The sequence below is a fragment of the Barbus barbus genome (genome assembly GCF_936440315.1).
Source record: "Barbus barbus genome assembly, chromosome: 40".
Classification (NCBI taxonomy): domain Eukaryota; kingdom Metazoa; phylum Chordata; class Actinopteri; order Cypriniformes; family Cyprinidae; genus Barbus; species Barbus barbus.
This window is the reverse complement of record NC_136718.1, coordinates 12,749,579-12,772,285: the sequence shown is the minus strand read 5'-3', so window position 1 is coordinate 12,772,285 and position 22,707 is coordinate 12,749,579. Positions and strand designations below refer to the sequence as shown.

Genomic DNA, 22,707 nt, shown 5'->3' with positions numbered 1-22,707 from the left:
ACCTACAATTACCGTAAGCATAGTAATACGCGCAAGTAATAGGCTTGTCAGTGGTGTTCAGGATCTGTAAATCATACGCCATCATCCTCATCTCTCCTCACTCTGTTTATGTGGTGAGTGAAATCTTATGTACTGCAGTGTAACAGGCTACGGCTAGCAATTGTCCCTTTAGTGGCTCGCATTATTTTAGTAGAACGCATTATTTGCTCTCCGTGCCTTTCTGAATACAGACACCAACCCATCCCTGCACTTCACATCCCCTGCACAGTCTGGAACATAACATGTATTTCCATGGTCTGCCATTTTCGCTGTTGTCTGATGGTTCGGCTGGCGGCTGGCCTCGAACAAGGGTGGGTTTATGCAAATGTTGGGGGCGTAGTGATCCCGACTGTTGCGTCACAGTCGGTGATATGTTCTGATTCGCCTGTTTTTCAGTGGTCTTTTTTATTCACGAGATTTACATAAGGAGGAGGAAACTATGGTGTTGGAGGCTCACTGCATGTCATTTCCATGTACAGAACTGTTATTATTTAACTATGCCAAGGTAAAGACAGTTTTTCATTCTATGGCACCTTTAAAATCCACCTTAAAAATATTAATTATTGCATGCTTAAACTTATATTAATAGTTTATAAAATATATAAAAATATTCAATAGTGATATATAAAATAGTATATTTTGCAATAATTTTAATATTTATTGTTTGAAAATGAATTAAACCAATTTTTCAAAATACTGTAAATCATCTGAATTTTATGACTGGCTTTTTGATGTGATGTTTCTGCCACACAGAACAATTTTTGCCTCTACAAATTTTGTAATGTTGGTGAGCGGAGTTACCAAAGGGACAACAATGTTAGAGAAGAACATGATGATTGAGTGACAAAAACAAAGAAAGAAAAAAAAACATTTAAAAATTACAATTATATTCCAATTATTTACAATTAAGCTGCAATTGTCAAATTATGCAACAGATACTTATTTTATTTTTTTATTGTGTTTTAAGAATACATAGAATATTAACTATGAATTTAGCCTTCTACCATATAATTTCAAATGTGTTGGAAATGACACTTTGAAAAAAAAAAAGAAAAATGAAATTCTTCTGTGATGCACATGTATACATTTTGTATGCTAGACATTTTTAGTTGGACAAATTTAGTGAGAAACTAGTGAGAGTGTGAAAAAAAAAAAACAAGTGAAGTGGCCTGATGCTGTTATCTGTGGTTTTGATGAATAATCAACTAATAAATCACAGGTCTAAATCTTTGTAAGATTGTCATGCTGAAAATAGTCACTGCTCAAACAATGTCAAACTGACTGGTGCTCTGCTGACAAACGACAACAGAAATCCATTTAAACCAATATACAAGAATCCCTTGCCTATGACATATTTGAATAATTTACTCAACAAACATCCAAGTCACATCATTAAAAAGAGATGCTTTCTTGTTATTAAATATGACAGCTGAATTCAGTGCAGAACATTTTATTTTAGAACACCTGTTAGAAAATGCCACTAGTGTCACTGCAGTCAGGACAGCATGTACAGGCATGTACTGTATATACAATAATGCTTATTCAGATATAATCATTTGAATCCACACCTCAAGTGAGTCTCCACTGAAGACACAATCCTGGTCCAATATGGCATTTCTCCCATCACAAAAGTAGAATCTGGCTTTAGATCTCATCAAGTCAGAGATAAAATCCACCAAATCTGCAACATTACACCCTCTGCTCATTCATCACAGCTTAGTTTATCTTTCTATCCTGCAAAAGCTCCACAGTGGGAAGAAAGTGACTCAGTATGAGGCAAACCGACCTTCTTTACTCTCATAACTAAAACATCATGATGCAGTGGCTTACAGTAGACCAAGACAGTCTGTGGATGTAAGCCCTGCTCTCCGTTCCCCCATCACACTAATGCCTCTAACCTGAGATAGGACTGTGGGTGTGAGCGGGATCACCATGCAACATCCTCAAGCGGGACCCATGTTCAGCTAAAGTACCAGCCTTGTACTTACCCGGTTCCTCGGAGGTCGAGTCACGTACGGGTTTTGCACCACACTGCTCATCTGACAACTTAATGGTGGTCAGCACACTAAAGAAGACTGCCGTTTTCCTCCTTAAACAGAGAGCCTTTTGAATATGAGCTTTAGTAATTAGTGAACGGCAAAATAGCTCCTCCCCTCAAAAACAACAGACACCACCCGCTCTGGTGAATGTCACAGAGAGAATTTTTTGCAAACCTATCGCAGTGCCAGAATGCTCTGCAAACATGAATTAATCAAGACAGCTTTTGCTCTAAAAGCCTTTGATGTTGTACCACGAGAAAGTGTACTAAAAGCCATTTTAGCTTGTTCTCTGTTTCGTACGAGTACAAAATTCAGAAGTACAACTCAGCTATCCCAAGCAGAATGAAGAACAAAAAAGCATTGCATATTACCTTGTTCATGGTATAGTGAGGAAATCCTTGCTAAATAAAATAAAATTAAAATATTTTAAATTAATTAAAAATATCTGATACATTTTGAATTACGTAAAAAAAAAACAATACAAATAATAAAATTCAATAAAATTTTTAAAGTTCTACACACATAGGATAAACTCTAATAATAAGGTGCTACAAATAATTTAAATGCAAATGTCACATAAGTGAATGTGTGTCACTGTTGTTTTTAAGTGGAAATATTCCACTTTAGATAATGATGACAATGAATTCAGGACCATAGGGATGTGAATGAGGTGTTGGAGAGAGAGAGAGCGAGAAAGAGGTTACGTATTCAAGTAGAAGTCAGACCCAGCAGACCGTAAATTTAATCATAGTAGATGGTGAGTGAAACAGGAAACGCATTAGCTTTGAATGTATAAACACAGTGGCTTATTTGCTCTTGTGTTAATTACAGTTCTCTGTACAGAGCAAAAATGCTACGACCTTTGCCGTTTCCTTCATTTCCCTGTGACTAAAGACTCCAGGCGTGCCTTAAAACAGTAGCATCTATTATTTAGCATACACCATTTGCCTGTGATGTCACATCCAGGCTAAATATATAACTCATTTCATAGGCCAGTTCGAGTCTGCGTTCCTCCGTCTCTCATGTGAAACCAGTTCAGTATTCTCTCAAATGACTCAGCAGTGCTCATTATGAAATAGTTACACTACCAAGATGGCTTTGTGTAAGATGTTCATGTCAGGAATAGTTCAACAGAAACAGGAAGAGCTTAAGCATCACTCTGACAAGATGAAAATAGAGAACATATATCTGTGCTGGTGATGAACACTCAGGGAACTCTTAGCTTTTTAGATTCTTTTACAATAATAACAATATTTTGTATACACAATTTCTAAACCAAAGTTTAAGTTTAGTCAGTAAGATTTTTTATTATGAAAGATGTCTCGGTTTTCTATTATATTTGATTTTAAAACGTTATTTATTCCTGTGATGGCAATGCTGAAATTTTAACATCATTACTCCAGTCTTCAGTGTCACATGGTCCTTCAAAAATCATTTTAATATTCTGATATGATGCTCCAGAAACAATTCTTAATGTTTGAAACAGCTGCTTTGTTAATTAGAAAAGAAGATGCATTTGAAATAGAAATCTTTTGTAGCATTACAAATGTCTTTAGTGTTACTTTGATCAATTTAATGCATCCTTACTGAATATAACTATTAAAAAAAATCTTACTGACCCCAAACTTTTCAACAGTACTGTATATATTTTAAGTATATACTCCATACTTGCATCAACTTGGCAAAAATGTCTTTTAGGTTGAAATTAAGGCTCCTCTGACTGAAGTAAAATTTTACAGGAAATATCAACATATACAGTACAATGAATACCAAAGATAAAAACTTAAAAATACTAAAGGTACATTTGCACACAGTTTGCACAAGTTTTTCCTTTGCAAGTCTGCATTTTTTTAAAGTTTCAATTATAGACAGCAACTTTGTCAAAACAATCCCTGTTCACATAGATGTTCACCATGAAAACGGCAAAAAAAAAAAAACTGTATTATGCATGCCAGGCCATTAGTTGGTGCAGAAACACAACGCACCGGCACGCATACCTTTAGACTAAACATGGAATAAACATAAGCGTGACATCGCAGTTTTCCAAAATAGTGTTTTTGTAGTAACAGTATTGTTTTCAAAAACTTGTACTTTCAGGCCCCCAAAACTTCGTTGTCATGTAAATCAATGTCCAAAATGCATAAAATCTTCTGTTTCAGTTGGAAACGCCCCTCTACAAATCTTTGCTGTTAACACAAAAGTTTCAGTCTCAGAACATGTTAGGACGTGGAGCTTTAAGCATACTGATTTTACAATCCCGCTCCATCTCCATTGTCCTTGAGCAAGGCACTTAACTCCAGGGGGACTGTCTCTGCATTTTACTCTACTGTATAGTGCTATGGCTGAAAGCGTTTTATGTAATCTCGTGGAGAGCTGGCTATATTTACACATGAAGGGCAGATGTACAGTACCTGTAAAACTGCAGCTGCCTCTTTGGACTCCCATAACGAGCTCTACAGCAACAGCAAAAAAAGAAAAAAAGGAGTGTTATTACAACTTAGTTTGTCCTTTTTAACTTTATTTAGTGAAGGTGGTAAGAATAATATAAATGCAGCGCATTAGTTATATATTGGTCATATAGGTCTTTTTATTTATCTGCAAACTATTGCCTCTCTTTGAGTGAGAAGGTTCTGCTCACGTATAGGGGGATCCAGTCTGCCGCGTGGAGAGACGAGCAGGGGAATCCGTGTTGGGTTCAGGGTACATGGAGCCGTGAGACCAGCTGACAGCTCTCACTCAGACTCTCAGCTTCTGTACAGAACACAGAAAATATGTCTGTTAAAAAAGTAAAACAGTGCAAGGCCAGAAGGTGGCGCCACTTATTTGTTTTGTGCCCCTCATGGGGAACTTGCAGTACATAAGCGCTCTGGAAATCACCCAAAGGCTAACTTCCATTTATTGTATATCTCCTTGCTGGTTAGCCTGAACAACATCTCTCTGTATAGAGCTGTATGATTCTGCTTCTGAAAACAAACTCTTCCTGAGCTAAATTAAACATGATGCTGACTTAATTTTTGTTGTTCTTGAAATACAAACATTAAAGGACATTAAATAGAGAAAATATCATAGGATCAGGAAAAAAGGCATGTTTTAAGTGATTGCTGCACATCTTGGTCCAAGGTTGACCCACTGTTAACTTTAGTTACTATGTTAATGCATATTTCATATTGGGGAAGTCGTGGCCTAATGGTTAGAGAGTCGGACTCGCAATCGAAAGGTTGCGAGTTCGAGCCCCCGGCCGGCAGGGATTGTAGGTGGGGGGAGGGAATGTCCAGCGCTCTCTCCACCCTCAATACCACGACTGAGGTGCCCTTGAGCAAGGCACCGAACCCCCAATTGCTCCCCGGGCGCCGCAGCATGGCTGCCCACTGCTCCGGGTGTGTGTTCACTGTGTGTGTGTGTGTGTGTAGATTTGTTCACTACTCACTGCTGTGTGTGTGCACTTGGATGGGTTAAACGCAGAGCACCAATTTCGAGTATGGGTCACCATACTTGACAATACGTCACGACTTTACTTTTTTTTTTTTACTTTTTAATGACACATGCCATAAATAGCTGAGCTTACAAGTACATGATTAAGGGATGCATTATGGGGTAACTTTAACCTAAAAAATGATTAGTATTTAGTGCAGCAGTGAATTTTAGCCCCAGGAGTCACTTAACACATATCTCATTAGTGCATGAATTCAGAGGTTAGATGCCACAAAAATGTGTTTTCTCAGAAAAAAACCCCAGTCCTAAATGTCCTCAGTGCTCTGTCATTTGCTAACATAGTATTCATACTATTTTAATTGCTATTGACATAACAGTGAGGTCAATGAGTCTTCACCTTTTATAGTAAACAAATAAAATAAAATCCACTATTCTTTTACGTTCACATGATGTTTGCAACCTACAATTAGAGACATTATTAAAATCAGTGTGAAATACAATCATGTGTGCATATTCTGTATCCGGTCTTTTTTAATCAATAAACATTAAACAAACCCCAAAATAAACAAAAAGTATTGAAAAACATTTACATAACTGTAGTAATGGCAAATGTATCCTAAATTGCATTAAGTTGCAAGTCAAAGTGCTATTTAGTTAGTAATAAACTTTCAATAAATTTAGTAACAACAAAAGAAAACAAATGCTGCATTATTTTTCTTACAATAACTCTGGTAACAGAATTTAGTTTAAATTATGTAACTCTCTTAGTGTCAGTATGAATTGAATATAAGCAAAACAAATTTTGTTGCTTTATTATATTATTTTTGGGATGAATTAAATACATTTTTCTACAATATCCAATAGTTCACACAACAATATAAAAACACAGGATATGGGCCTGTAAATGCTTTAATAACATTAAAAAGGGACACAAAAGTGCACCCTGTTTGTTATTATTCATGAATTGGAAACTGGAATAAGAATTATCACTGCATATCACAGAATTCCAAACTTTTGATCAATGTACCTTAAAACAACAATGCCAAATAACTACATGAGGTGTCAACCTGTAATCCCTGCGTGTTGTTTCCAGCATGAGCGGACTCTGAATATTATCGAACAAGCATGACTTTGTTGAAAGCCTGTCGAGGTCCACCTGCTGTCTCCTCTTACCGCGTGGCCAACTGGCCCATCTCCAACCTGGCAGAATTTTACCAGCAGTACATTATAAACTGCAGAGATAAAACATTCAGGCAAGAGAAGTGAGAGAAAGTGTAGGGTCGACACTTTACATAGCTCTGTTCGGCACGTGGAGTACTGATGCTACTGCAGAGCGATAGAAAGAGCAGAAAAGAGGGGAAGATTGTGGGGTCATATACACTTAACAGAGTGCATTAGTACCTGCCCACCACAAGTTTTTTCCCCCTCATTGATTTTTCCAATATGGGTATTAAAGAGTCACAAATTTAATTTTTTTTTTAATTTGAAGCATTATTTGAAAATCAGACAAAAAGACAAAGGTACAAGACTGTGTACTTAAAGGAATAGTTCACCAAAAAATGAAAATTGTGTCATCATTTACTCGCCCTCATGTCATTCCAAACCTGTATAAGTTTCTTTCTTATGTTGAACACAAAAGAAGATATTTTGAATTTTGAAGAACCAAACAGTTGATGGTCCCCATTGATTTCCATAGTATTTCCTTCCCTATTACAGCATTCTTCAAAGTATCTTATTTTATGTTCAACATACTGTAAGAAAGAAACTCATACAGGGTTGGAATGACATGAGAGTGAGTAAATGACAAACTGACAAAAATTTTATTTTTCAGTGAACTATTCCTTTAATGAGGGAAAGAACTACAATCCTGGATAATGTAGTTTTTGCCATAAACCATTAAACAATTGTTTAAAAAAAAAAGAAAATAAGCAAATGGTGCAAAAAGATGGTTTCAACAAAAGCATGTATCATCAATGAACAACCTTGGAGCTCATAGTAGGTCTGTCTTGGAAGGTTATTGTTAATTATCAATTTCACTAAGGAGAAAATGAATTGAGTTTTTCATTTTGACTGTTACACTATACATAACTCTTTGGAAAACTTGATTCTGATTGGTCTAGGTTTAAAAATCCTAAAACTGTCTGCTTATTTTCAGGTTAAATAATTTTGTATCCTACTTTTGAACCGTATTTTATAAAGAATAATAATCAGAAAGAACAAATACAGTAAAACAACGCTGAGGGAAGGAAATAATGCAGAAAACATAATTAAAGTTAATATTTACAATGTTGTTTTATATCAACTCATGATCACAATTTATTCAATAAACAGCTGTGATATTTTAAAATAAAGCCACTAAACAGAAATCAACTAAATCCTGTATCACACCCTGAAGAACCTAAAACAACCTCCTGAAATCTACACCGACAATTAGGTACGTTTTATCAGTCTATATCGCATCACGTCCTGCGACTCTTGTATCGGGATACGTCTCATATCAGGATACCCAACCCTTTAGTCTGATGGCTAACGCTTTGGTTTTGGATGTCCATGTGACAAAGAGACAACAGCTACAATCTGTCCCTCAATATGTTTGCTAAAGGTGTCCTCTGAGAGGCCAGGTGGCATGAGCTAGTAATCACCCTGCATGACCTGAACACACTGCACACATGAAGTCACTTGAAGACATGAGCAATATGAAGAGAGAGAGAGAGAGAGAGAGAGAGAGAGAGAGAGAGAGAGAGAGACTTTATGCATGACAGACTATAATGTTACATATGTATGTTAATAACCAGGGTTATTGATTGGCCTTTAGATCCAGCAGAGAGCATCATGCACTGTATGTTCAACACAACCTAAAGGGCCAATGGCAATGTCAGTGTTCATTCCATTACAAAAGTTAGCTGAAATTTGACATACCAAAATTTATATAAAATATTTCATTACTGTAACATCATTTACATTATACAATTTGTAATGTTTCCTGAGCACCAAATCAGCAATAATATATAATAATATTATTGTTTTTACTGTATTTTTGATTAATTTATTGCAAGTGACTTCTTTATTTACTGTAGGTGGTTATAAACATAAGGCAGCATTAATGTGACATAATAGCTGCCAGTATTTTCCTGCGTATGTTCTTCAGTTCAACGTCCTACAGCGAATGACACACTGCTCAATAACAGCTCATAAGACATTTAGCCTGTGGATACTTGCTTTCTGTGGCATTTTAAATGAAAAAAAGAGAGAAAGTGAAAGAGGGAAGAGAACAAGGGAATGGAAGTTAGATTTATAATATCAAGTTCAAATTTCTGCTGTCTCATGCTGTTACGGGTGGCAAAGTGTGGGGGGAGGGAATAGTATCGGCTGCAATACACAATCAGACATGAGCACCACTGCAACACACACACACACACACACACAGGTTACGTAACATCCTAGCTGAAACAAAGTAGGCAGGGAAACAGGGTGATCCACCCTTCAGACATATGGAGTGAGTCAGGTTTAGAGAAGGAGAGGTGGGGCAGGCTTTGAGATCATAATGCAGTGAAGCCTCACTGTTGCCTCATCAGGATTCTGGGCAGTGTACTGCATTGTCAGCATGCTCTCACTCTCTCTCTCTCAGCACTACTTCAACTCCTCTACAGTGCTTTGTGGGGTGGCTCCTAACTCTGCTGTGTGTTAGAGATACTTTAGTTAGACATCCCACTTCCCCAAGGGCTTTTAAGAGGAGCTGAAGAACACAGAAAGTGCTGGCTGCCCTCGTGCCAGTCCTCATTATGAATGCATCCAATATGTTTTTTTTTTTTTTTGTCTCTCTCTCTCCATCAGTTAACTACAAAATCAATCATAAGTGCTCTGTTACAGTCTCTGCTAATATGAGGCACAAAACCAGAGAAAATTTGACACAGTTTGTTTGATTTAGTTGCAATTGAAACCTGAAAATGCAGAAATGAAGAATCTTTCATGTGGTCTGTTTTGTATAGCCCTTTTAAATAGATGCATCCCTTACAGCTCATGATATTCCATAACTCTGGAAAGCATAAAATCTATAAGCACAGTTGGAAAGGTAAAATAATTGATAAATGTTACAAAATAAGTATGGATATAAAATATAAATTCACATGGTTGTCTCAAAAGATCACTTGAATTTATGAAATTATAGTGCCTTGAAAGACTGAAGGCATATTCATACAAAAATTGCTGGCTTTCCATTAAGTCACTGACTGACTCAGCAATTAAGGGACTGATTTTAAAAGGTATTACTTTGAATGTGGAGTTTCACCATTATGGGAAGGAATTGAGAAAAATATATACATTTTATTATTAGTTTATTATTATTAAAAAGTTACTGGAGTCTTTACTGGAGATACTGTGACAATGCCAATTCAACCATCAGGCTAACATAAAAAAAGTTAAATTTTATTATTAATTTATTATTATCTTATATTTTATTTTAAAAGGTTAAACTTGAAAATGGCACTGATCTACTAATCACAAAAAGTTGTCTATTAGTAGGATGACAAACAGTTTCAGGGATTGTAATGGAATTGATTAAATTTTGCAGTAAATTGGACATAAGTCAAAAAGTCTACATCCCATTTTAAGTTTTAACATCCTATTTTAAGATTTTAGAGATGACAGATGACAACAGATTTTGGGGATTGAGTTATGAGCCAAAACATTCACACATAAGTCTCATCTTGAATCAAGGTCTTTACAGTAACAGAGCACTCTACATTTACTGAATATAGATCATATAAAATGTGTTGATCACCCGTAAATCAATTATAAAATTGTGAAAAACTTCACAGTGCCATTCTAACAAAACTGTTATGGTATGAGTCATAACTAAGTCCATTTAGATACATTTCAACTCGATAATGCACTAAAAAACACTTTTTTTTTTAGTAGCCATCTACTTTGACAGTTCACCCAAGAAGGAACATGGAACATTCTGTCATCATTAACTCACCCTAACGTCAATCCAAATCTGTATCACTTCTGTAGAACACAAAAGATGTTATGTTTTGAAAAGCACTGAGACTTTTACAAAATATCTTCTACTATCTTCCACAGAAGGCACAAATTCATACAGGTTTAGAACGACATGAGAATAATGACGACATAATTTTTATTTTTGGGTGAATTATCCCTTTAACTCATTAACATGTAGAGCAGCACAAAAGCTGAGCTGATAGTCCAGTCACTTTAGTACCTGCTATCCACCTTCTTCTCATATACTCCAGAATAGATCATCTGAACTACCACAGTCATCTCACTCCAGTGAAAACACAGTATAACTGTATATATATGAGGCACCTCGCAACCCTGTGACTGCAGTGAGCCAATCAGAGTGCAGAGTTTGAACTGAAGCCAAAACTCTGTAGCCAAAACTACAGAGTCTTAAAACATGAATATACACATAAGAGATGCATCAGCGTACAAATAAAGATGCAATACATCTCTTCTAACAATATCAGACATAAAATTTGTTAAGGTTATTTCCCACAGAACAGAACTCTCACTGGGCATCAAAGAACACAAAGGATTCAGGCAATAAACGTAAAAAAGACTACAGATACCAGTCCAGTATGGATAAAAAGACATAACTGCAGATGCACACTCACCGGTGTCTTGTGCTGCGTTTCTGCCTGATAACTCCAGCTTGGCTTTCACTGTTGAAACACAGATGGGCTGAGCAGAATCCTGTCTGAAAGGTGTAAGATAGAGAAAGGAAGAGACAGACAGGGAAGAGAGAGAAAGGGAGGAGTGAGCTCAGGATGTTGCCAGTGCTTTGGCTTGCAGTAATGTATTCCTCTCCAAGCTCAGCGAATCTGCTACCAGGCTATGCAGATCAACTCAGAATGTGTGTGTGTGTGTGTGTGTGTGTGTGAGGAAAAGTATTTGAGGTTGAAACACAAAAGCATAATAAATGCTGATATTTAAGTGCTGAGTTGGGTGTTTAAGTGCTGGGTCTTTACTGGGGATACTGTCACAATGTCAATTCAACCATTAGGCAAACAAAACATGGATAAATATGTAATGGAAAAATAATACATACAAATTAAATGAATAAATAAGCATTTCATATTGCTTGACTGTTTTTACTGCTGTTGACCATTTCTGTGATGATCCATTGGTTTGTAATACACTCTTTGAAGATAGATGTGTATTAGGAAAAAATCACCAATTTATCTCCAGACAAGAATTAGCAACAGATAACAGTCGGATGCTAATGATTTTCTTTCTAAAAGTGGTGCTTGACTGATAAAGCTGACTTGTGATGTAAATCATTCTTGCTAAAATTTTACATTGTGATTTGGAATGACAATATGTCTTCTATTGGATTTCACAAACAGTTTTACACAAATATCTGATCTGGATTAAACCAATTATGTGTGATGCATCTAAAAATTACACAGCTCTTCAAAACTGTCATGATTCTGATTAACTATTTTGATTCTTCACTCTTAAAAATGAAGGTTCCAAAAGGAAGTTAATGATGCCACAGTGATGCCTTTTGAGGAACGAAGATAAGCATTCCACCAAAGAACTTCATGCTTCAACTGACTATTGCCTTTTTGTGAACAAAACATACATGCTGAATAATCATGTCTACTACCCGGCATGCTTTATGGATATACTGTCTGGGACGGTGATCAATTTACAGGGCAAGTAAATAACAGTTGAAAGATAATGTTCTAACACTGTTCTTTCAAATGATTATTACAAACTTTGTTATTTTAAAACTTAGCTTAACATTTTAGCTTAAACCATCTGTTTATGTCTCATTTTATTTTTAACAGTGATGAGATTCTGGCCTGGCTGGGTTTGAACCTACAGCCTTCCAGAGCTTTTACAACTAAAATTCAAGAGTTGTCATCTTCAGCAACTAACCTCAGCATACTTGTCCTTGGAATAAAATCACTTTGAATGACAAAGTAATGAACCAAATACGCTTAAAATCCTATTTGTAAGTGCGCTCACATGGAACAGTGAAATGCCTCATCACCTTACAGGTTCCACCAGGCTAAGCTATCACTTTGCTGCCAAGGATACAGAGGTGAAGGAACACTTTCTATAGATAAGCTCCGGTTTCTGTCTGGGCTGTATAAAGTGACGCTGCATCACAGGGTTTGTTCCATCCAACTAAACATTCAACACTTTACTGAAACTCGCACCCAAAGCTCAAGGAGCATCACTGAAAATAGAGGTGATAGCTGCTGAAGTAGGTGATGGCAAAGCTCAGCTACAGGCCCTGTCCTTGAAGTACAGAGACAGAACCATTTCCATCCTCTCTGTCACTTCGGGTCTTACAGATTGTGGTGATAGACTTGCTTGGAGCAGCTGAAGTCTTTTATGTCACACCACTTATGTCATGCAAAAAACCTTGTGAGAAAACTGAACCTTTATAGATGATTATAGAAGCTATAGATAAATACATATGTAAATATTCTTATATTCTAATACGTCAGTAGATCATCTGATAATGAGGATTAAAATCTGATAAAACAGCATCTTCAATTTAGATATTCAGATATACATGTTACCATGCTCAATTCATTTCCCAAAATGTTTTATTCAAAGTTCATAACGGTGTTTACTGCTGCTTCAGCTTTGGCAATAAAAAGGATACGAAGTGCTGAATGGACAGATTCGTTCTCTGACCATGTTTTGAACAAGTGTCTTTTTACCAAGGTCAGTAGCATTGAGCAAAAACAGCAGTGACTGGCATTATGTTTTCAACTGTCCTCTGACAACGGATATTACATTTCATTTAGAGGTCAAATACTGATGTCACTTGCTCTGAAAACAGAAATTTGATGCCTTGTTGTGAAAAAAAGTTACATTAAATCCAATAATGTTGTTAGATTATTAAAAGCATCAGAAAAATTTGAATAACTAAAACTGAGAAATATTTTGCAAATACAAATACGATATTGACATCCACTCTGTGCAAAAATAAAATCAATTTCACACAAAATTAGGACAATCACATCCATTTCCAATTAAAAGCAAATGTCTCATATTTGTGTTTTAAAATAATAAATATTAATTTTCACTCTTAAATGCTCCAAAAAAAAATATATATTGATGCACAATATTCTGATCAATACAGATGAGCATGTAATTATTTTATGCTATGGCCAATAATTGATAAATGACCAATATTAAAACTATATAAAACTCTAAAACCTAAAATCAAATGTCAAAAATGCTACAAGTGAGATCTGAGATTTGCTAAAGATTACATTTAACAGTGTTATTAAACATTTTAAAGTTGTCAAAGATGAACTTTATGTAACCAGACAGCATTTAAATGTATAAACAGAGAATCTGAGCATGAACAATTAAATATTTAATATCATCTAATACAAATAAATGAAAAAAAAAAAGTCTAAAAATGGCCAATAACAAATTTGGTAGCTATATTGTCAGTAACTTCATCACAGGAGTCCCAAATAACTAAAGCCCTAATTCATCATGTCTATTAATACTTAATGACAAATCCATTAGTCTGAGATCACCTTAAGCAATGAAATGCAATGACAACTTTAGAAACTAATACAAAGTATACAAAGGTAAAGAGGATAGTGTTCCGTTTAAATGCTTAACACCACACAAGACAGTACATGGTTAAGACAATGTTACCTTGTTTGCATGGGGTTACAACCAGGTGAGATTAGTATTAGATTAATGAAGGTTAGCTTCCACATATCACTAAAGCTCCCTGTCCTCGTTGAGTAACTTAATTTACATCTGCGCTACATGCAATAGGTAAAATATGCAATATTTTATTATGTTTTTTTTTTCCCATTAGCAAAAGACAGACAATACAAACCAAAACAGTACACATTAAAAAAGACAGTTATGCCAATATTTCATAGAGGACTGATATCGCACTTCAGTAAGCCTTGGATTTGTCGTCAACATTATACTATTATTATGTGAATTGTGCAGCCGACAAATACATTTATACATCAAATTTCTCATTAAAGCAGGGAATGATTGTACTCTTGCCTTAGAATAAATCACTTGCACTGCACCATCTTGTTTTTTTCAGCAGGATCCTCATACAGTCATTGTACACAACCTGAAGCTTACGGAGGCTCTCTTTCTTAAACTTAACCCACAAAGCAGCAGTATAAAAAGAAGTACAATATGCTCTAAAAAGGTTTATCTTTGCCTGATCTGAACACATATAAAATTTTCTCATCAACATATTTGCTTGAGCATATACCAGTACCAGTATATCAAAATTCTTAATATACTATTAATGACTATGCAAAAGTTGAAGAAGCCACTTCTTCAACAAGAAAAATACAGATAAAGTCATGTACAAGGTTAGGTCATCATCAGGGTCAACGAGGTCAAGCAGGACGACGCAGCACGGGAGCACGCGCTGATTTATAGACCTTTTAATATTTTTATCCGAACTGTCCTTGACAGAGGAATCCACCACAGGTGGACCTATTTATTTATTTGTTCTACCTATATAATGCTAAATACATTTTACATATCTGCTTTTCATGTATGACTGATGTCTGCAAATATGCTCGCGCTCAGATTATAAACACATATTTGCGTTCTCGTGCACGCGAGCTGCCTTACCTCTTCAATTGTGAAACATGTGCTATCGCTGTGAGATGATGTCGGGGAATTCCTAACACAAAACAACAACATAGACACTGAACAACTCCCGCTGCTCTCAGTTCTAGCGCAAAGCCACGCGCCACGGATGCATGCGAGCAGTTGTCATTGGCCAACAGCGCAGCGCTAGGAAGCAAACCGGTGTTTATGACGCCATTTGAGAGAGTCGCTGTGTAATGTATGAAGTAATCTGCGACACGTCATGACGTCACCGCAGAGGCTAGCGTGCAACGAGGGTCATATTGCAGTAACTAGCAAATTCTTTCACGCGAGCAGACGTTGCTGTGTTTGTTTTCTTTACAGATTAAACATGTTTAATATTTAGGCTACTCGTTCCAGACATGGTATAATAATATTTCAGCAGCTCACAACAGCATCTGCAGATAGAGGCGACACACAAAAGACAAAGTAGTAGTGATAACAGTCTATATGTAATGATACAACATTTGAAATTTTAAGCTTGTAAAAATTTGAGTAAATAGTTTTTGATTTAACACTTCTAGTTCAAAGACAAAATTCCAAAGATAGCTGCACACTCGTTTCTCTGAATATATGGTCTTTAAAACTATACAACATTTAGTTCCAGTCCAAAATAGGCTACATTCTCAATCCGGAATTTGATTGGCCAAGAGGCATAAATTAATCATTGAACCATTCACTCAACTGATCAGTTCGAATTCTTTCATAATTAGTTTATCATGTATTTTGTAACTAAAATGTATAGACTAGTGATATCATAAAATATGCTTTTTTTCTATTTCTGTCAACTTGAGAGGCTGAAGGATTTTGCAGTGCATTGTGGTCATTATTAAGAAACGTAAGTTTCAGCAGCTAGAACTATTTTGATAACAGCCCTATAAATGTCTGACAAAATTTCCCCAAAGCCTAATAAATATGTTATACCGTGTGTAGTGCAGTGGTTTTCAATCCTAATATGTTGACTCTGCACATTTTGGATCTGAAACATCAAATTTTTGGAGCCTCTATGGAATATATCCAATATATGCAGTATACCTGGGTCTTCCAGGACTATGTTTGAGAAGCTTATTTCCCAACTCTGCCACTAGATGGTAGTATTTGCTTAGTTAAGAGTGAGCTGCTGTGCACTTGCTGGATAATTGACCTCACAAGTGTACTAAAAAATATGCCAAAATAATTACATATTTTTAAGTTTAATGTATTTATGTGCTGTCAAAAAGCAGTAAAAGCAGTCAATGAAACTATGAAACTAAATATTTATTTGAAATAAAATTGTATAAAATGAAGCGTGCATGTAGGAGTGCTTAGAAATCAAGGTCAGTTTGAAAAATGAGATGGTAAATATTCACACATTTAATTTGTATCCCATATTTATTTTGTATCTAGTGAACATTTAATAAGTAGTCACTTTAAAGCAGCAGTTTGCATTATGTTACATTGATATATTTAATAGCTGGGTGCCTTAAAAGCATTCACTGAAACAGTGGATTAAACAAAGATTTGGGAGGCTTGAGCCAGCCTATTTCTATGACTGTGTGCAAATCCAGCAGCCTCTGTGGTGATTACCAAAATATGCAGCTGGGCTTTAGGGTCTCACCGCAGAGATTCACCAGCTATTTCTCTCTATACAGACGTCTGAGTGTTTTTATTTATTTATTTTATTTCTCACAAAAGAAGCTTATGATGTGCATATGATCATAGTGAGGGAACGCTTATTAAACTTGCTTGTAAACCAGGTAACCTCGTAAGAATGGGGATTAGATTGAGAAGCACTAACGATGCAAATACACCCGCTGTGCCATCTGCGAAACACTGCAAACTTAAATCAGCCATAGCACAGTATCTTCCTAAACACCCAACTTTCTTTTCTAGCCCTCTTTGTTGTCGTAAAGCAGGGGAAAGCCGCTCCAGACGCAGGGAGAGAAAGAACAAAAAGCCTTTTGTAAACTAATTACTCTGAGCTATTCTTTTCCCTCCTGCAAATAAAAACATCTTTTTTTATGATCAATTCAGTTCTCAATGAATCTGACTTCGCCTACACAGCAAAAATGAACAATCCACTGTATTGTGTAGCATCTCTTAAAACTTTGCATGTTTTTGCAAGACAGTTTTTTTCTGGAGTTTGTAATCTTTGTCTTTGTAACAAACTACTATTATTTCACAATAACACTCACTCATCAATGTGAACGATTTCACTAAGACATGTAAAGAAATATTAGACATGACATAGAAATTTACATACTTAGAAAACTGGGTAATAATAAATTAAAATCAATTGCACTCTTATCATATTTTAAAGTGTAATTTTTTCAGTTTAAATGCATTATATTATTTTGCTCTCTACAATTATACTGGACATCTAAAAAGCTATAAAAAAATAATAGCTTGATAGTTTAAAGATGATAACACACTCTTGATGATCACACAATCACATCATCCTGAAATTATTAATTATCAGATTAATAAGTGCATCCTAGAGGTCAAGATTTGTAATATGCACTTTTAAAAAGAAAATGTTGAACAATTAAAAAGAATATTATCAGGACTTATGCTCATGAGATTTTTATGGGGTTGGTGTGGTAAAAAAAAAAAAAGGTTTACAGTGCTGTACCGTAATTTGATTGTTTTTTAGAGGTAAAAAACTAAATGAAAATAAACACAAGAGAACGAATACTATAAATCACAATAGGGAAATAATACTATAAATTAAAATACAGTATGAAAAGACAGTAATGTACTGTAAATGAAAATGAAACCCACTATATGTTTTTATTTTAATTATTTTATTCAGCAAGGATGCATTAAATTGATCAAAAGTGACAGGAAAGCCACTTATAATGTTACAAAAGTGTTCTATTTAAAATAAATGCTTTTCTTTAGAACTTTCTATTCATTAAAGAATTTGGGGAGAAAAGTATTACAGTTTTCATAAAAATATCGAGCAGCACAACTATTTAATAACAGATGAAAGGAATAAATTACAATTTTAAATATATTCAAATAGAACTTTTGAATTGTAATACTTCACAGTATAACTGTTTTTACTGTATTTTTGATCAAATAAATGGTAAGACTTCTTTAAAAAAAAAAAAAAATTAAAAATAAATAAATAATTTAAAAAAATGGTACAACTTTTGAATGGTATTGTACATTAAGTATATGTGAGCCTGGACCACAAAACCAGTCATGAGGGACAATATTTGGCTGAGATACAACTATTTGAAAATCTGGAATCTGAGGGTGCAAAAAAGTCAAAATATTGAGAAAATATTGCAGAGCGATGCATATTACTAATCAAATATTTAAGCTTTGATATATTTACAGTATGGAATTTACAAAATATCTTCATGGAACATGATCTTTACTTAATATCCTATGGCATAAAAGAAAAATCGATCATTTTGACCCATACAATGTATTTTTGGCTATTGCTACAAACATACCTGTGTTGCTTATGACTACTTTTGTGGTCCAGAGTCCAGGAAAATATTACGTAATCTAAAATGTGGTGGTTTTGAGTCAACAGATTTTCTTAAATAAAATGTTATGATATAACTGCTACTTTATTAACTTTTTGAATGGGTAATCTAGGAAATATGACCATATTAGGACACACATTTCCTCTTGGTGAAAAAGGAAAAAAGAAAAAGAAAAATCCATGCAAATTAAGTTCAATAAGCAGGCGCTTCCATACATGTACCCTACAAAAAGCCTCCAAAACAACTTAAACTGCCCAATTTTCAGAGCGGCAGCTCAAACAATTGTGTTGCTCCACATAACAGGTTGTTTTTATTATGCTTTCAACATGTCTTAGATACAATATGCATGACATGTACGCCTGTAGAGCTTTTCGAGTTTCTTCTCTCTGTCCTCAGACCAACCCCACATGCCTTGTATCACTAGCACCTAATGTCAAATCAACACCTTCAGCTAGCTGCCCTCGGCCTCCATTACAGCAAAGAGCCACCTCCTGCGCCGAGGAGACAACTGATCCCGCGGCAGCACGCAGCTGTAGGAAATGTTGCCATACCAAGTAATAAAGACACTGGGATTATAGCAATGACTCACAGCTTCACTGCTCACAGTGTCCCTCCTTCTTCCCGCCATCATGGGAGAGACTGATGTCTTTATGAGGCGATGGTGATGAAATGTTGCATAGCGCAATCCTCTTGAATGGGGAAACAAGAGGAGCCATTGAGGGGGAATCCGAGGAGGGCTGGATAAGCCTGTGATTAGATTTACAGGCTATTTAGTTGGTAGTGGGACAGGGAAATTCACCAGTTCACTATGCATCCAGTGGGACACAATGTTACAGTATACCGTAGAGATGAAACTTATTGTGAAGATTTGTGATACTTCTTACAGGATATGAGTCGAATTTACAGAATACAGTTTAGTCACTGTTAGTACAGGCCAGCCTTCTGGAATAAAGACAGATATTCATGAGCAAACATGCTGCTGTGGAATGACGGACAACAATATCTTCCGATTGTTTCGCACAGTAGCTTCCAAAAATGATTTCTGAAGGATCATGTGACTCTGAAGACTGAAGTAATGCTGCTATATGTGACCCTAGACCACAAAACCAGTCATAAGGGTTAAAATTATTTATACATCATCTGAAAGCTGAATAAATAAGCTTTCCATTGATGTATAGTTTGTTAGGGATAGGACAATATTTGGCTGAGATACAACTATTAGCCTTTAAACATAGGCCTTTAAAGTTGTCCAAATGAAGTTCTTGGCAACGCATATTACTAATCAAAAATTAAGTTTTGATATATTTACAGTAGGAAATTTACAAAATATATTCCTGGAACATGATCTTTATTTAATATCCTAATGATTTTTGGCATAAAATATAAATCGATAATTTTGACCCATACAATGTATTGCTACAAATATACCCGTGCTACTTACGACTGGTTTTGAGGTCCATGGTCACATATATATTGTTACTATTTTTATGAATGAACTAGGATTCACACATTAGCTTCCACATAGGCTGTAGTTGCCTTCATCTGGTAGCCGGCTCTGGTTTTGCGATGCGTAATGTCACTTACAGAAGACCCTGACCTCTGCTAACATATGGACTCCATCGATTTACCATCCCTTCCTCTGAAAACCTCAAAATCCCCTTACACACGGGAGATTTACACCCAGACATCATGGTATAATGTTTCTTCCCCCCTTACTCTCTTTGTTCATACTCTTTCCCTGACTTTTATACTCTGCCAACATGTTTGCATTTGGGTTGTTGGTCATGGTGCTATGGATTCACATAGCAATGGTAATGGAGAACAGAGGTTTTTCTGTTAATACTTGGCTTGGTTTACATGTTTGTAACACCTCATTAGCCAGCACTGAGAGGCCTTGCTCTAAACATAGTTCATACTGTATGTTAAAGTAGAAAACATCATTAACACATGAGATTATTCACACATATCACAATACTGTAAAGAGCCTTGGATAATTTGGCCAAAATCAGCTATGCAAACTATATCTTGTCCTCACACTTTCTGCTGAACAATTGACATAAATCTTCTGTATTCTACAGCAGATCTGGTTGCCAGAAATTCATTGTGTAACAATATCTTTCTCTACATACATAAAATAATGCAATAAATATTAAGTAACATAAAATCTAATACTAAACACCCTAATGTGCATTAATGATAACAAAAATGAGAAGAAAAAATTATTCACATCAAATATAATCATATTTAATGAGCAGGGACTCCTGGGAATATTATTTTACTGTTTTCACCTTAAATTATATGGTATTTTATGCTTAGGTATATTTCTTATACCATAAACGATATATGGTATATCACTTATAACATAAATTTGATAATTTTACACTAAAATTATGTGCATTATAATGGTAAACTATTTACCATTTACCAACTAGTTTTCACCATATATGTATAAGGTAACTTACAATTAACCAGTTTTCATGTTTTTACTATTAAAGTTTTTCTATAAAAATTACAAATGGTTTTTGACACATTTATAATATTGCAACAGTATTATATTAAATGTTATATTAAAATGTAATATTAAAACGCAGTGTTCAATGTCAATCAATATGGGTTTAATAGCAAATTCTCCAATTTTTACATTTTGTTCCCCTGAATATTTTATTTATTTTAAATATATTTTCTGAAAGCACTAATTATATCGTTTTCTATAAAGCTCTATATCTTTTTAATCTTCTAAAACTGTTAATAAGAGAGACATTATTGTCTGAACCTAAAACATCAGATCATAAAAATTCTAATTAAACAGTGCACTAAACAGTGATATTCAATGTTCATCATAAATAAACAAGACTGTGCAAAGGCCATAGTGAAATATTTGCAAATTAACTTACGTTTCTGTGCATTCGTAATAAATAATAATTTGAGATATTTAGTACACTATTACAACAAAATCAGACATCTTTGATCGAACATGGTGCTACCAATGTTAAAGAGTTTTTTTTTTTTTTTGCCATCATTTACTCACTCACATGTCGTTCCAAACCTGTATGAGTTTCTTTCTTCTACTGAATACATAAAAAGATATTTTGAAGAATGTTGTAAATCAAACAGTTACTGGTAACCATTGACTTCCTAAGTATTTTTTTTTCTTTTTTCTCCATACAATGGAAATCAATGAGTACCATCAACTATTTGGTTAAACTCACTGTGCAAAAATATCTTCTTTCATGTTCAACAGAAGGTAGAAATTCATACAGGTTTGGAACAACATGAGGGTGAGTAAATGATAACAGAATTAACATTTTTGGGTGAACCATCCCTTTAAGGTCAAAGGTTAGATTCTCAAGCAATGCATGGACTGATTAAATGTATACCCTGAATACTATCAAGATTCAAGAAATCAAGAGATCAGGCCATGCCCCAGCCTCTCTTCCTGTTAAAAAAAGAGCTCCTTTCACTGAACACCAATGAATTGGAAACAAATGTGCACAGAGAAACAGGCTTTTCCATATGGGAGAGGAGAACAGTTGAAGAACAGGACAGATGTTTCCTTATCTACATCCCTCTTTTGTTCAATCCTACATGTCATTAGACAAGTCAACTGTGTCAAATGTGTGTCTTCAGTGAGTCACTCACCATCACAAACATTCATCTTCTGCTCTCCGGCTGCCCAGCGGGTTGTATCATGAAGATGGATGTCAGTGGGATGATCCAGAAAATGCTATTTGCAATTTGGAGATTGTATATGCAACCTACACATTTAACTGTGACTCTGAAATGCTCTCTAAATTCACAAAAGAAAATTCACAGACTTTTCCTACTGTTAATCATGAGATGTAAAGGAGGAAATTCAAAACACATATAAAAAATGACTACAGCTCACTGACTTTCTTCTGTTTTTGCTCTAATCACAGTTGGATAGGCCTCTGAAAGAACTCAGAAGATGATTCACGCTGATTCAGTTTGTTTTAATTTTGAACGGCTATTTGTCCCTCTTAAAAGGGTGAAAATTGATGTTTCAGCCAATTGACCAATGAAGACATCCAGTCACTGTCCATGTGTCACAGCTGGAGAGGCTG

General features: G+C 35.3%; 1 protein-coding gene across 1 annotated transcript in view; it reads right to left on the bottom strand.

Annotated features, from left to right (window-relative positions):
- The window catches only part of kcnab2b (potassium voltage-gated channel subfamily A regulatory beta subunit 2b), a 67,779-nt gene extending 52,397 nt beyond the window's left edge, over nucleotides 1-15,382 (bottom strand). The window contains exons 1-4 of the mRNA XM_079401117.1: nucleotides 15,129-15,382; nucleotides 11,144-11,226; nucleotides 4,717-4,829; nucleotides 4,490-4,531 (exon numbers count right to left, since the gene is read on the bottom strand). Of these exons, the coding sequence (XP_079257243.1) occupies nucleotides 4,490-4,531; nucleotides 4,717-4,784 (110 nt within the window). The 5' untranslated portion in view covers nucleotides 4,785-4,829; nucleotides 11,144-11,226; nucleotides 15,129-15,382. The remainder of the gene's footprint in view (nucleotides 1-4,489; nucleotides 4,532-4,716; nucleotides 4,830-11,143; nucleotides 11,227-15,128) is intronic.
- Nucleotides 15,383-22,707: the final 7,325 nt, after the last annotated feature.